We start from the raw sequence: 17,345 nt of genomic DNA on the forward strand, positions 1-17,345 counted from the left end.
GATTTGGCTCATGACCGAAAGAACGAGATCGCGAGTACAAGCGGCCGAGATGAATTTCCTCCGTAGGGTGGCTGGGCGCTCCCTTAGAAATAGGGTGAGGAGCTCGGTCACTCGGGAGGAGCTCGGAGTCGAGCCGCTGCTCCTCCACGTCGAAAGGAGTCAGTTGAGGTGGCTCGGGCATCTTTTCCGGATGCCCCCTGGACGCCTCGCTGGAGAGGTGTTCCGGGCACGTCCCATTTGGAGGAGGCCCCGGGGAAGACCCAGGACACACTGGAAGGACTACATCTCTCAGCTGGCTTGGGAACGGCTTGGGGTTCCCCCGGAGGAGCTTGGGGAGGTGTGTGTGGATCGGGAGGTCTGGGCGGCTTTGCTTGAGCTGCTGCCCCCGCGACCCGACTCCGGATAAAGCGGAAGAAAATGGATGAATGGATGGATGGATGGATGTATTCTGTTTTTAATTTACATTTCACCCAATGTCCTAAATTAATTGGAATTAGGGTTGTAACTTTATTGGCCCCTCTACTGGACATTTGGTTCTTTCACTCACTGTCATTGGGCACTCTCTCTCCTCTACTGTACCTCAACCATTTTGCCGTAGTCTGGAGCTCAACACAGAGTGGGGCTGCAATCCACAGCAATCCTTGCCAACATCAGCCTAACCAGCCATGTTTGGCAACAGTGTGTACAGTGCAATTGAGTGAGAGAATCCACTTGTCTTCCTGTGATTCTTTGATGATGTCTGTGATGTTGTTTATAAGCTGTTTGGCTTAGCACAAGTGTGTTGTAAACTTAATTGCATGATAGCAGCCAGTAGCATTAGCCGGGGCTAGTTTCCCTCATGGTTTCAACTGCCAGTGCGTTCAACGGCCAGTAGATAGCAGTGTTGGTTTGGCGATGGCTGTAGAAACACAGAAACGTATCTGACACTTTTTTATCTATTTGCCATCTTTGCTGTTATAGGTTTGCCATATTTCTTAGTGTTATCTGTTAGGTATATACACCATTTCTATATTTTATTTAATGATTGCATCTCATTTGTGTTCATTTATACTTGATTCATAGAACCACATCATACGTTGCCAGACAGCTGCAATAAAGGATCTGGACAAAGACATTGGAATGATTCTTACCGACCACCTGCCGAGGGTTCTAATAATCTAGATCCAGCAAAACATAATCAGGGACTATTCAGCATCCCTACACTTTGTGTACTTCCTCACTCCAACGAAAAATCACATCAGAAATTTTTCCAGGTTTTCATCCTAACAGATCTTCATGCCTCCAGATGGCTTATGAGAAAGTGGATTTGTGTGTGTGTGTGTGTGTGTGTGTGTGTGTTAGAAGAATTAGCACCATCAATTAGCTTGTTCAAATCATCATCATCAAAAAAATGAGGTGGGCTTCATAGATAATTGGCAAAGCTTCTGGGGAAAACCTGGTCTTGTTAGGAGAGACGGCATCCATCCCACTTTGGATGGAGCAGCTCTCATTTCTAGAAATCTGGCCAATTTTCTTAAATCCTCCAAACTGTGACTATCCAGGGTTGGGACCAGGAAGCAGAGTTGTAGTCTTACACACCTTTCTGCAGCTTCTCTCCCCCTGCCATCCCCTCATTACCCCATCCCCGTAGAGACGGTGCCTGCTCCCAGACCACCAATAACCAGCAAAAATCTATTTAAGCATAAAAGTTCAAAAAGAAAAAATAATATAGCACCTTCAACTGCACCACAGACTAAAACAGTTAAATGTGGTCTATTAAACATTAGGTCTCTCTCTTCTAAGTCCCTGTTAGTAAATGATATAATAATTGATCAACATATTGATTTATTCTGCCTTACAGAAACCTGGTTACAGCAGGATGAATATGTTAGTTTAAATGAGTCAACACCCCCGAGTCACACTAACTGCCATAACGCTCGTAGCACTGGCCGAGGCGCAGGATTAGCAGCAATCTTCCATTCCAGCTTATTAATTAATCAAAAACCCAGACAGAGCTTTAATTCATTTGAAAGCTTGACTTTTAGTCTTGTCCATCCAAATTGGAAGTCCCAAAAACCAGTTTTATTTGTTGTTATCTATCGTCCTCCTGGTCGTTACTGTGAGTTTCTCTGTGAATTTTCAGAACTTTTGTCTGACTTAGTGCTTAGCTCAGATAAGATAATTATAGTGGGCGATTTTAACATCCACACAGATGCTGAGAATGACAGCCTCAACACTGCATTTAATCTATTATTAGACTCAATTGGCTTTGCTCAAAATGTAAATGAGTCCACCCACCACTTTAATCATATCTTAGATCTTGTTCTGACTTATGGTATGGAAATTGAAGACTTAACAGTATTCCCTGAAAACTCCCTTCTGTCTGATCATTTCTTAATAACATTTACATTTACTCTGATGGACTACCCAGCAGTGGGGAATAAGTTTCATTACACTAGAAGTCTTTCAGAAAGCACTGTAACTAGGTTTAAGGATATGTTTCCTTCTTTATGTTCCCTAATGCCATATACCAACACAGTGCAGAGTAGCTACCTAAACTCTGTAAGTGAGATAGAGTATCTCGTCAATAGTTTTACATCCTCATTGAAGACAACTTTGGATGCTGTAGCTCCTCTGAAAAAGAGAGCTTTAAATCAGAAGTGCCTGACTCCGTGGTATAACTCACAAACTCACAGCTTAAAGCAGATAACCCGTAAGTTGGAGAGGAAATGGCGTCTCACTAATTTAGAAGATCTTCACTTAGCCTGGAAAAAGAGTCTGTTGCTCTATAAAAAAAAGCCCTCCATAAAGCTAGGACATCTTACTACTCATCACTAATTGAAGAAAATAAGAACAACCCCAGGTTTCTTTTCAGCACTGTAGCCAGGCTGACAAAGAGTCAGAGCTCTATTGAGCTGAGTATTCCTTTAACTTAGTAATGACTTCATGACTTTCTTTGCTAATAAAATTTTAACTATTAGAGAAAAAATTACTCATAACCATCCCAAAGACGTATCGTTATCTTTGGCTGCTTTCAGTGATGCCGGTATTTGGTTAGACTCTTTCTCTCAGATTGTTCTGTATGAGTTATTTTCATTAGTTACTTCATCCAAACCATCAACATGTCTATTGGACCCCATTCCTACCAGGCTGCTCAAGGAAGCCCTACCATTATTTAATGCTTCGATCTTAAATATGATCAATCTATCTTTGTTAGTTGGCTATGTACCACAGGCTTTTAAGGTGGCAGTAATTAAACCATTACTTAAAAAGCCATCACTTGACCCAGCTATCTTAGCTAATTATAGGCCAATCTCCAACCTTCCTTTTCTCTCAAAAATTCTTGAAAGGGTAGTTGTAAAACAGCTAACTGATCATCTGCAGAGGAATGGTCTATTTGAAGAGTTTCAGTCAGGTTTTAGAATTCATCATAGTACAGAAACAGCATTAGTGAAGGTTACAAATGATCTTCTTATGGCCTCGGACAGTGGACTCATCTCTGTGCTTGTTCTGTTAGACCTCAGTGCTGCTTTTGATACTGTTGACCATAAAATTTATTACAGAGATTAGAGCATGCCATAGGTATTAAAGGCACTGCGCTGCGGTGGTTTGAATCATATTTGTCTAATAGATTACAATTTGTTCATGTAAATGGGGAATCTTCTTCACAGACTAAAGTTAATTATGGAGTTCCACAAGGTTCTGTGCTAGGACCAATTTTATTCACTTTATATATGCTTCCCTTAGGCAGTATTATTAGACGGTATTGCTTAAATTTTCATTGTTACGCAGATGATACCCAGCTTTATCTATCCATGAAGCCAGAGGACACACACCAATTAGCTAAACTGCAGGATTGTCTTACAGACATAAAGACATGGATGACCTCTAATTTCCTGCTTTTAAACTCAGATAAAACTGAAGTTATTGTACTTGGCCCCACAAATCTTAGAAACATGGTGTCTAACCAGATCCTTACTCTGGATGGCATTACCCTGACCTCTAGTAATACTGTGAGAAATCTTGGAGTCATTTTTGATCAGGATATGTCATTCAAAGCGCATATTAAACAAATATGTAGGACTGCTTTTTTGCATTTACGCAATATCTCTAAAATTAGAAAGGTCTTGTCTCAGAGTGATGCTGAAAAACTAATTCATGCATTTATTTCCTCTAGGCTGGACTATTGTAATTCATTATTATCAGGTTGTCCTAAAAGTTCCCTAAAAAGCCTTCAGTTAATTCAAAATGCTGCAGCTAGAGTACTGACGGGGACTGGAAGGAGAGAGCATATCTCACCCATATTGGCCTCTCTTCATTGGCTTCCTGTTAATTCTAGAATAGAATTTAAAATTCTTCTTCTTACTTATAAGGTTTTGAATAATCAGGTCCCATCTTATCTTAGGGACCTCGTAGTACCATATCACCCCAATAGAGCGCTTCGCTCTCAGACTGCAGGCTTACTTGTAGTTCCTAGGGTTTGTAAGAGTAGAATGGGAGGCAGAGCCTTCAGCTTTCAGGCTCCTCTCCTGTGGAACCAGCTCCCAATTCAGATCAGGGAGACAGACACCCTCTCTACTTTTAAGATTAGGCTTAAAACTTTCCTTTTTGCTAAAGCTTATAGTTAGGGCTGGATCAGGTGACCCTGAACCATCCCTTAGTTATGCTGCTATAGACGTAGACTGCTGGGGGGTTCCCATGATGCACTGTTTCTTTCTCTTTTTGCTCTGTATGCACCACTCTGCATTTAATCATTAGTGATCGATCTCTGCTCCCCTCCACAGCATGTCTTTTTCCTGGTTCTCTCCCTCAGCCCCAACCAGTCCCAGCAGAAGACTGCCCCTCCCTGAGCCTGGTTCTGCTGGAGGTTTCTTCCTGTTAAAAGGGAGTTTTTCCTTCCCACTGTAGCCAAGTGCTTGCTCACAGGGGGTCGTTTTGACCGTTGGGGTTTTACATAATTATTGTATGGCCTTGCCTTACAATATAAAGCGCCTTGGGGCAACTGTTTGTTGTGATTTGGCGCTATATAAAAAAAATTGATTGATTGATTGATTGATTGATTGATTGATCAGGTGACCCTGAACCATCCCTTAGTTATGCTGCTACAGACTTAGACTGCTGGGGGGTTCCCATAATGCACTGAGTGTTTCTTTCTCTTTTTGCTCTGTATGCACCACTCTGCATTTAATCATTAGTGATTGATCTCTGCTCCCCTCCACAGCATGTCTTTTTCCTGGTTCTCTCCCTCAGCCCCAACCAGTCCCAGCAGAAGACTGCCCCTCCCTGAGCCTGGTTCTGCTGGAGGTTTCTTCCTGTTAAAAGGGAGTTTTTCCTTCCCACTGTCGCCAAGTGCTTGCTCACAGGGGGTCGTTTTGACCTTTGGGGTTTTTACGTAATTATTGTATGGCCTTGCCTTACAATATAAAGCACCTTGGGGCAACTGTTTGTTGTGATTTGGCGCTATATAAATAAAATTGAATTGAATGGAATTGAATTGAATAATCTGTCAGCAAAACAAACTGCCAATGGTACTAAACGTATGGAACCAATCTGCATGGTAACTGGAATGAATAATCCATGTCACATGACATACAAAGCACCAATCAAATGACAAGGATCCACTCATATAAAAACAACTAATTAATGTTTTCAATTTGTGCAATGAAAATGTTCTTTCCATTGCACTCATAAGCATTCATTATTACCTCAGGCACAGCAGTTTGCAGACACTTGCTATTAAAAATGTGATATCACATGTATCACACTTGTTCCTTTTTTTGCCTGTACTACCAACAGGCACAGACAGGCACCGGATAGGCAGAGACAGACACAGGAAAAAGACAGGGCAGGGACAGACAGGTTGTGCAGCAGCTGGTGACAGCATTACACTCATCTCACTCCCTCATCTTCAACTGCTTATCTGGCATTGGGTCGCGAGTTCAAGCACTCCAGCATAGGACCCCAAGCTTCCCTTTCCCGGGCCACATCAATCACCTCTGACTGGGGTATACAGAGGTGGTCCCAGGCCAGTGTGGAGATATAATCTCTCCACCTAGTGCTGGATCTTCCCCGGGGTCTCCTCCCAGATGGACATGCCTGGAACACCTCCCTAGGGAGGTGCCCACAAGGCATCCTTACCAGATGCCTGAACTACCTCAGGTGGCTCCTTTCAACACAAAGGAGCAGCTACTCCAAGTTCCTCACGGATGACCGAGTTTATCACCTATTCTCTAAGGGAGACACCAGCCACCCTCCTGAGGAAGCCCATTTCAGCTGCTTGTACCCGTGATTTAGTTCTTTTGGTCATGACCATAGGTGAGAGTAGGAACGAAGATTGATCAGCAGATCAAAAGCTTCCCCCTTTGGCTCAGCTCACTTTTCGTCACAACAGCACGGTGGAGGGAATACAATACTGTCCCTACTGCGCTGATTTTCTGGCCCATCTCACGTTCCATTGTTCCCTCACTCGTGAACAAGACCCTAAGGTACTTGAACTCCTTCACTTGGGGCAAGACTTCATTCCCTACCTGGAACAGGCAATCCATCGGATTCCTGCTGAGAAACATGGCCTCAGATTTAGAGGTGCTGCGGAACTCGGCTGCGAATTGATCCAGTGAGTGTTGGAGGTCACAGGCTGACGAAGCCAATAGGACCACATCATCTGCAAAAAGCAGTGATGTGACCCCGAGCCCACCGAACTGAAAACCCACCTCCCCCCGACTACACCTCAGTATCCTGTCCATGAATATCACAAACAGGATTGGTGCCATGGTGCAGCCCTGGCAGACACCAAACCCCACCGGAAACAAGTCAGACTTCCTGTTAAGCACCCGAACACAGCTCTCACTTTGTGAGTACAGACATTAGATGGCCCTGAGAAGGGACCCCCTCACTTCATACTCCCGCAACACCTCCCGCAGTTTCTCGCGGGGTACCCAAGCATATGCCTTCTCCAAGTCCAGAAAACGCATGTAGACTGGATGGGCATACTCCCAGGCACCCTCCAGGATCCTTGTGCGAGTGAAGAGCTGGTTGGTTGTTCCACGGGCAGGATGAAACCTGCATTGTTCCTTTTCAATCAGAGGTTCAACTTTTGGCCAAACCCTCTTTTCCAGCACCCTGGAGTAGACTTTACCAGGGAGGCTAAGTAGTGTGATGCCCCTATTATTGGCACACACTCTCTGGGCCCCCTTTTTAAATATGGGGACCACCAACCCAGTTTGCCACTCCTTAGGCAGTGTCCCAGACCTCAACACAATCTTAAAGAGACGTCTCATCCAAGACAGTCCGTCCACATCCAGAGCCTTCAGCATTTCTGGATAGATCTCATCAACCCCCGGGGCTTTGCCACTGCAGATTTGTTTGACTACCTCAGTGACTTCTACCAGGGAAACTGATGATTAGCCCCCATCAGCTTCCAGCTCTGCCCCTACTAAAGAGAGCACACCAGTCTGATGAAAGAGTTCCTTAAAGTGTTTCTTCCAATGCCCAATTACCTCCTCAGTTGAGGTCAACAGAGTCCCATCCTTACTGTTGACAACTTGGATGGTTCCCCATTTTCCCCTCCTGAGGTGCCTCATGGCCCGCCAGAAGGACCATAGTGCCGACTGAATGTCCTTCTCTATGGTTACTCCAAAATCATCCACCACCTGCTGCTTTGCCTCCCTCACAACAGAGGCTGCCACCCTCCAGGCCTGTCAGTACCTTGCAACGACCTCCAGAGTCCTCCGAGATAACATTTGCCGGAAGGACTCTTCAGTTGGACGGCTTCTCTGACCACCGGTGTCCACCACGGTATTCAAGGGTTGCCCTCCCTCGAGGCAGCTAAGACCTTCAGGCCACAACTTCACCTTCATTGCAGTTTATGTGCAAATAGTTTGCAGTTTGTTCACATTTTTTGAACAATTCATGTCAATGTCACAGGTCAAAGGTCAAGGTCAAACTGAAATGAGATATTGAGCCCATTTTTCTGCACTGACATCTGCTCTCTTGTGGCTGGCATTGATGATGTCACATGGTAATCTCAAGCAAAGTTAAAAACTAAAAATCTGCATATTTGCAAATTCTGATCTTCCTAAAAGATGCCAAAAACACACATGCATACCCACAGATATCCACAAGCATGCACTCACTCCCACGCAACTGATTAAGCCTCTTACAACCCCAATTCCAATGAAGCTGGGACGTTGTGTGAAATGTAAATAAAAACAGAATACAATGATTTGCTAATCCTCTTCAACCTATATTCAACTGAATGCACCACAAAGATAAGATATTTAATGTTCAAACTGATAAACTTTGTTTTTGTGCAAATATTTAAGGATTCCATCATCTACAGTCCATAATATAATCAGAAGATTCCTTTGTTTTTGTGCAAATATTTAAGGATTCCATCATCTACAGTCCATAATATAATCAGAAGATTCAGAGAACCTGGAGAACTTTCTGCATTAAAAACTGACATCAATGTATAAAGGATCTTACCACATGGGCTCAGGAACACTTCAGAAAACCGTTGTCAGTTAACACAGTTCGTTGCTACATCTACAAGTGCAAGTTAAAACTCTACCATGCAACGTGAAAGCCATATATCAACAATGTCCAGAAACGCCGCTGCCTTCTCTGGGCCGGGCTCATTTGAAATGGACAGATGCAAAGCAGAAAAGTGTGCTGTGCTCTGATGAGTCCACATTTCAAATTGTTTTTGGAAATCATGGATGTTGTGTTTTCTGGACAAAAGAGGAAAAAGACTATCCACATTGTTACCAGCGCAAAGTTCAAAAGCCAGCATCTGTGATGGTATGGGGGTGTGTTAGTGCCCATGGCATGGGCAACTTACACATCTGTGATGGCACCATCAATGCTGAAAGGTACATCTAGGTTTTGGAGCAACACATGCTGCCATCCAAGCAACATCTTTTTCAGGGACGTCCCTGCTTATTTCAGCAAGACAATGCCAAGCCACATTCTGCACGTGTTACAACAGCGTGGCTTCGTAGTAAAAGAGTGCAGGTACTAGACTGGCCTGCCTGCAGTCCAGACCTGTCGCCTATTGAAAATGTGTGGTACATTATGATGTGCAAAATACGACAATGGAGACCCCGGACTGTTGAACAACTGAAGTTGTACATCAAGCAAGAATGGGAAAGAATTCCACCTACAAAACTTCAAAAATTTGTGTCCTCAGTTTCCAAATGCTTACTGAGTGTTGTTAGAAGGAAAGGTGATGTAACACAGTGGTAAACATGCCACTGTCCGAGCTTTTTTGAAATGTTTTGCAGTCATCCATTTCAAAATGAGCAAATATTTGCACAAAAACAATAATGTTTATCAGTTTGAACATTAAATATCTTGTCTTTGTGGTGTATTCAATTAAATATAGGTTGAAGAGGATTTGCTTATCATTGTATTGTTTTTATTTACATTTTACACAATGTCCCAACTTCATTGCAATTGGGGTTGTACACATGCTACGCACATGTAAGCTTAAACATCACATTATGATAATATTAAATGAATATTATTCTATCAGTTTATAAAACAACCATCATGATATCACACTAAAGTGACGCAACTGCTGCACCATCATAGCTGGCGGTGGTGAGGCACTAAAGTGGCTTGAGCTTTGAGATCAAATGGAAAAGCACAACAGACATGCTGCTCGTTTAGAAATACAGTGCAACCCATTTGCTGTTAAACTGTTTTGACAAATGCATCATCTTTGAGAATCATTTTAGGTTTGGAAAATAAATAATAAGAATACAATCTTATCACTGATTTCCTTTTTTGTGTGTAATTTATATACACAACCAATGGTAATTTGAAAGAACAGCGCCCCTACAGGCACTTCGGCACGGTTAAAGGCAGAAGTGTTCGTGGTTTTGGCAAAGGTATGTTCTCTAATACTGCCCTCTAGTTGCCACATCGATCAAATTGAATAACATTAGAAGGCCAGTTTAAAAAATCACTTTATATAATTATGCCTAATTCGGACACAGGATCTACTGGGTCACAGAAGTTGTTATAACACCGGTATGATGCGTCCTCTGCTCGGACATTATTAAGCGTATTATTAAACTGTATTCTTTTGTAATTACTTATATTTTTAAAGAATGTAACGCCAGCATGGTTAGAAAACATGTTGTGATTGTATGATATTAGCTATGAAGTTAGAATCGCCGCGCAGACAGCTAGCTACTTTACACGGGCTGCGTCGGTGAACAAACCAAACTCTGCTGTCGATTCATTTATACCGCTAAACAAAATCACACTCTTTTTCGTGGGGTTGATACCTCTAAGGTGAAGTTCCTGCTGGTGTTTTCGTAGCTCTTCCATGCCTCAGTGCTCGCCTCTTCGTCCATATTCAAAGCTCGACAGAGATCCTCAAACCCACGTCTGGCTTTCTGCAGAAAGTCGTCCTCGTCGCTCATTTTCGGCCTTTTCCTTCTTAGAAATGCCGGTTTGGAAGAAAAACAACTGAAACGACGTTTACGCAGCTCGCTTCCACAACACGAAGATAAGCTTGTTGTTACCGTGAGAGGCAGCGACACACAGGACCGCACGGTGTGGCCATTTAAATGTCCTTTGACTGACAGCTGCTACGTGCTGAGGGAGGGTACGCGCTACGTAAGAATAGCCCCGCCCTTCACCCACGTTACCGAGCATGATTGGTCAGCGCGGCTGCCAATCATATAAAGGACTTACTACGATTACTTCATGCTTTTGTTTTAGTGGACCTATCTGACAGCATTCAGTAACGCTGTCATTACAGAGCTCTCACACGCCGCATGTAAGAAACAAAACGACGCTTCTGATGATAAACACATTATAATAACGTGGTTTTCGTCCTGGTCGCGGCACACTGGACCAGCTCTACACGCTCCATCGGGTGCTCGAGGGTTCATGGGAGTTCGCCCAACCAGTCCACTTGTGTTTTGTGGATCTGGAGAAGGCATTCGACCGTGTCCCTCGGCGCACCCTGTGGGGAGTGCTCCGGCAGTATGGGTCCGGGGTCCTTTGCTAAGGGCTATCCGGTCCCTGTACAACCGCAGCAGGAGCTTGGTTTGCATTGCCTGTAGTAAGTCAAACCTGTTTCCACTGCACGTTGGCCTCCGCCAGGGCTGCCCTTTGTCACCAGTTCTGTTCATTATTTTTATGAACAGAATTTCTAGGCGCAGCCGGGGTGTAGAGCGGGTCTGGTTTGGGAACCACAGAATCTCGTCTCTGCTGTTTGCGGACGATGTGGTTCTGTTGGCTTCGTCAAATCAGGACCTTCAGCGTGCACTGGGGCGGTTTGTAGCCGAGTGTGAAGCATCCGGGATGAAGATCAGCACCTCCAAATCCGAGGCCATGATTCTCGACCGGAAAAAGGTGCTTTGCCCTCTTCAGGTCGGTGGAGTGTCCTTGCCTCAAGTGGAGGTGTTTAAGTATCTCGGGGTCTTGTTCACGAGTGAGGGACGGATGGAGCGTGAGATCGATAGACAGATCGGTGCAGCATCTGCAGTGATGCGGTCGCTGTATCGGACCGTCGTGGTGAAGAGAGAGCTGAGTAGGGGGGCAAGCTCTCGATTTACCGATCGATCTACGTTCCGATCCTCACCTATGGTCATGAGATTTGGCTCATGACCGAAAGAATGAGATCGCGAGTACAAGCGGCCGAGATGAGTTTCCTCCGCAGGGTGGCTGGGCGCTTCCTTAGAGATAGGGTGAGGAGCTCGGTCAGTTGAGGTGGCTCGGGCATCTTTTCCAGATGCCCCCTGGACGCCTCGCTGGAGAGGTGTTCCGGGCACGTCCCACTGGGAGGAGGCCCCGGGGAAGACCCAGGACACGCTGGAGGGACTACATCTCTTGGCTGGCTTGGGAACGCCTTGGGGTTCCCCCGGAGGAGCTGGAGGAGGTGTGTGTGGATCGGGAGGTCTGGGCGGCTTTGCTTGAGCTGCTGCCCCCGCGACCCGACTCCAGATAAAGCAGAAGAAATGGATGGATGGATGGATAGTAATTACACTTCTACACACATGCGCTTGCGTAACACACACACACACACACACACACACACACACACACACACACACACACACACACACACACACACACACACACACACATTCTACAGAACAAATTACATTTCTGCTGGAAATTCTATGGAACAATTTATATTTTATGCATATTACAAATTATATAAGATATACTATGTATAATCGATCACTAAATAATAGGTGGCTTCTAGTGGTTGTTATTGTTAAACATTGTTTGGTGTTCATTTCTGTTGGACCCACATGTTTTTTTTTGTTTTTTTTTAAAACAATAGAATTTTAGTTCACCCTGTTATTTTCTTTATTGTTTTACAAGCAGCATTCAAGGTTCATGTGAAACTGATAAATTATCACTTGTTTTTATACAAAAAGTGCTCTGTTTTAAGGAATTAATGATAATCACAAGATTAAATGCAGTATCTTTATTTTGAACCAAATATAAAACATATTTTCTGTCTGCCTTCTCAAATTTGTCAATCTTTTTTGGACCATCTTACTAGAATTGCTTTGCACATGTCATCACCATGAACTGTCTGTTGTGTTCATCCACCAAACTGCACACTGTAAGGAAATCTACAGTAGCAAAAAAAAAAAAATGTTTTGAAACGCTATTACAGTCACATACATTATGATATAAAACATGGTGAACCCTGCAGAACAATGAAGGAAGCTTGTTAGAAACCTGTTGGAACCTGTGTTCCACCCTGTGGTTCCACATTGTTACACGTCATTTTTAGTTAATAATTTGACAAAAACAATAAATGTCTTCCAACCCCAATTCCAATGAAGTTGGGACGTTGTGTGAAATGTAAATAAAAACAGAATGCAATGATTTGCAAGTCCTCTTCAATCTATATTCAATGAATACACCACAAAGACAAGATATTTAATGTTCAAACTGATAAATTTGATTGTTTTTGTGCAAATATTTGCTCATTTTGAAATGGATGCCTGCAACACGTTTCAAAAAAGCTGGGACAGTGGTATGTTTACCACTGTGTTACATCACCTTTCCTTCTAACAACACTCAATAAGTGTTTGGAAACTGAGGACACTAATTGTAAGTGTAATGATTGGGTATAAAAGGAGCTTCCCCAAAAGTCTCAGCCGTTCATAAGCAAAGATGGGGCAAGGATCACCACATTGTGAACAACTGTGTGAAAAAATAGTCCAACAGTTTAAGAACAATGTTTCTTGACGTTCAAATGCAAGGAATTTAGGGATTCCATCATCTATAGTCCATAATATAATCAGAAGATTCAGAGAATCTGGAGAACTTTCTATACGTAAGCAGCAAGGCCGAAAACCAACATTGAATGCCTGTGACCTTCGATCCCTCAGGTGGCACAATGAGCAAATATTTACACAAAAACAATAAAGTTTATCAGTTTGAACATTAAATATCTTGTCTTTGCGGTGTATTCAATTGAATATAGGTTGAAGAGGATTTGCAAATCAATGTATTCTGTTTTTATTTACATTTTACACAACGTCCCAACTTCATTGGAATTGGGGTTGTACAAGATGTTTTGAGAGATGAGAAATGTTAACAACATATAGATGTTTTGTGCAAAATTTTGGTATCATTCTCCATCCTGTTTGCAAAAATGGGTCCATAAAAATGCTGGCTTTTAAAAATTGAAAGGTATTATTGATCAGTATTTGTTTTGTATTGTTTTAAGAATGAAAAAACTACAATAGCATAAGGGACAAATATTATCCAAGCTGATTTTTGTTTAATATTTACTTTATTAACATTTTTTATGATAACCATGTATATGTCCATTAACAGAGTGGACTATGTTCAGGGCCACTGACTGAACAATCTGTCCATAGTTATTATTTTTGAGTCCAAAGCTTAGCCAACATGTATTCCTAAAACTTAAACATATCGCAGTTCTAATAGAATGGTAAAACATGAAAAAGAGGTTTTTATTATTCAAAAATTGTTGTGTGTTGGGGGTGTGTGGCTGGACGTTTTGATGTTCTTTTCTTTTCTTTGCTCTCCAGGTGGTATGCAAACTGATTTATTGTCTGTGGAGAAGGTGCTGGCAGAAGAGTCCTTCACCCTCATCAACATGATGTGCAGCACCTGTGTATGGTGCTCACGTGCAACCTTAAAGACTTTCAGCTGAAGCAGATAATGAGATGGCGTTCTGCATTTAAGTCATGTGTGATTCAAGCAGAATTGCCGGGAACTCGACTTTGTGATGTTCGTTTGTGAGACGCTGAGGACCGCGCCTGGGTTTGACACATCGTGCCTGTGAAGGAGGAAGGGTGAGGGACACACGCTGTCAGCACACATCAGAGGTGATTGATTATCTGAATAATTGTTAACAGTAACTTGGTATTTTGTTACGCAGTATATTTGAACTTTGATGAGAATTGTGCAGCTCGCTTCTCACTGCCGTGGCATGCGGACTGATGATCTGTTGTGAGAAGCTGCTCATTTACATAAAGCTTAAATTCAGACCTGAATGTGTTGCTGATAGTGTGTGCTTTTTGAAGGATATTAGTTGTAGCTGCTGACTTACCTCACTTTTTCTATCCTTCGCAGAGTCGGTTTGTCGTGTCCACCTGGGGGGGTGTTTGGCGGTGAACGTGGGTCCAGAAGCGCCGGGCTTCGATCCTTGTGGGCGCTGGAGAGCGTGCCGTCCTTCACTCCGCCAGACCGACGCAGTTTTTGTTTGTACACTTTTTTATGCACCAAAGGGTGGAAAAATAAATTGTTTTGTTATTGGAACCGCTTTCTGGTTGCTTTAGCGCTGGGTTCCATCAGACGCAGGTCCGCTCCTCAACCCGCGTCGACACATAACAAAAATTATGAAGCTAAAACATTATCAAATAATGGCCATGTTGTGTGGCTCTCATCAACATGAGAGTCACACACAGCATGACCATCATGGTTTTCAGGTGGAAATTGAACCCACGGTCTTCTTGCTGTGAGGCAACAGTGCTAAGCCCTAAGTCTCCACGCTGCCTAAATTGTTTCCTTCAGCAATTTTATTTATAAAACAGGCCCACATTATTTTCACTGCTCAAGTTTAATTAGCTGAATTCCCCGTTCTACACACGGGTAATAGAGATGAATTCTAACCATGTCATTGTATATTTCATATCACTTTAGTTAAGATGTAGCAAGTTGCATTGCATTGTGTGTATGTTATCATCATTAATTTTCATTGCGCAAGTGAATGATGATAAGAGGTGATAGTGTGTCATATCATAGCAATGCTCTGGCATGACGTACACAGCAGGTACATTTTCATTGATAGAGTGTTGGTTTGCAGACACTCCTGGCTGATGGCTTTGGTCTCCTCACAGCTGCGTCCTGAACTGACTCTGCATGAATCCCCTGGGAACAGTGTCCTACTTTAATGTAAGAAGTCAACATCAAGTTTGGAAAAAAGTTGCCCAAAGTCTATTTTTATTTGCCTGTGGGCCTGCACACAAATTGCTTTATAAATCAGTAATTGATTAATTTGCTGATTTTTTTAAACCTTCCTGTTAATGATGTTGCATACTGATAAAAACAAAACTGTTGTGGTTAGAGGTCTGGATAGGACAGGGAGACAGGCATACAAAGGCAGCCCATGACAAAAAAGTAATTAATGCATCAAACACAGAGATTTGTATGTACTGTAGAAACACTTACACTGTATGGATTGTTTACTGTATTGTCCAATACTACAACCCCAATTCCAATGAAGTTGGGACGTTGTGAAAAAATCTAAATAAAAACAGAATACAATGATTTGCAAATCCTCTTCAACCAACATTCAACTGAATATACCACAAAGGCAACATATTTAATGTTCAAACTGATAAACTTTATTGTTTTTGTGCAAATATTTGCTCTTTTTGAAATGGATGCCCGCAACACGCTTCAAAAAGCTGGGACACTGTGTTACATCACCTTTCCTTCTAACACTCAATAAGTGTTTGGGAACTGAGGACACTAATTGTTTTTTGTCTTTCAAGTTTTTATTAATTTTCCTTTTTCACACAACCAAAATATTATAACAACCCAAAAAAGTAAAACAAATAAAAAGTAAAACAAACAAACAAACAAAAAATAATATGTAATGTGTAAAATAATCAATGGCACAATCATGGTATTTTGATGATAGCAGAGTCTTGTTCTTTAAGAAATGACATGAAATATATCCACATTTTGCTGGTTTTATCATGGACCTTATGTACGAGGTCTGTTAGAAAACTATCCGACCTTTTTATTTTTTGCAAAAACCATATGGATTTGAATCACGTGTGATTGCATCAGCCAAGCTTGAAACCTTCGTGCGCATGCGTGAGTTTTTTCACGCCTGTCAGTTGCGTCATTCGCCTGTGAGCTGGCTTTGAGTGAGCATTGGTCCTCCCCCCTTGTCGGATTTTCATTGTAAGGAAAATGTCTGAACAGCTGGAGCAGCGCTGCATCAAATTTTTCCAGAAACTGTGAGAGACAGCCAGGTGGACACCATTTGGAAAATTCAGATGGCTTTCAGGGACGATTTTATGGGCATCGCACAGATTAAGGAGTGTTACAGCCGGTTTAAAGACGGTGCACAATGGCGGACGAGCGGCAAACGACAGGCTGAAATGACCAGATCATTTCCAAACTGAATGCTGTGTTGATCCGGGACATCGTCTGACTACCAGAGAAATGGCAGAAAAGGTGGACATCAGCACTTTTCCAGCACATTCACTGTTAAAGGAGATTTTGTCATGAAAACAGGAGCGGTGGAATTCACCACGGAGCCACTAATGGCGCGGAACGAAAGCACCTCTGTGTTGGTCTCACAGGACATGTGACATGCCCAGATCTTCGACAATTTCTCGGATACTCACTCGACTGAAAAGCCACCCAAAGCAACCTGAATCTTCCGAATGGTGGAAGAGCTGGGCATGTCCCATGAGACTTCCAACACGGAGGTGCTTTTTGTTCTGCGCCATTACGCGGCTCCGTCCTGACGCGTGAATTCTGCCGCATGTCTTTCATTACAGAATCTCCTGTAACAGTGTAATGTGCCGAAAAAGTGCTATGTCCACCTCTCTTGCCATTTCTCTGGTAGTCAGACGACATCCCAGATCATCACAGCCTTCACTTTGGAAATGATCTGGTGATAGTGATGCCCATAAGATCTTCACCGAAAGCCATCTGAATTTTCCAAATGGTTTCCACCTGGCTGTTTCTCACAGTTTGTGAAAAAATTTTGATGCAGCAAAGCGGCAGTCGCTCAGTCATTTTCCTGACAATGAAAATCTGCAGAGGGGGCTGGACCACTCCTCCCACAAAGCGTGCTCACAGGAGAATGATGCAACCGACAGGCGTGA

At 42.9% G+C, this 17,345-nt stretch overlaps 1 protein-coding gene across 2 annotated transcripts in view; it reads right to left on the reverse strand.

Annotated features, from left to right (window-relative positions):
• rbl2 (retinoblastoma-like 2 (p130)) overlaps nucleotides 1–10,529 on the reverse strand; it is a 212,382-nt gene extending 201,853 nt beyond the window's left edge. Inside the window, exon 1 of one of the 2 annotated variants that reach the window (XM_034175745.1) lies at nucleotides 10,272–10,529. In XM_034175745.1, coding sequence (XP_034031636.1) covers nucleotides 10,272–10,409 — 138 coding nt within the window. In that variant the 5' untranslated portion in view covers nucleotides 10,410–10,529. The remainder of the gene's footprint in view (nucleotides 1–10,271) is intronic. The other variant, XM_034175744.1, reaches the window with a different exon arrangement.
• Nucleotides 10,530–17,345: the final 6,816 nt, after the last annotated feature.

The sequence above is a fragment of the Thalassophryne amazonica genome, chromosome 8 (genome assembly GCF_902500255.1).
Source record: "Thalassophryne amazonica chromosome 8, fThaAma1.1, whole genome shotgun sequence".
Taxonomy (NCBI): Eukaryota; Metazoa; Chordata; class Actinopteri; order Batrachoidiformes; family Batrachoididae; genus Thalassophryne; species Thalassophryne amazonica.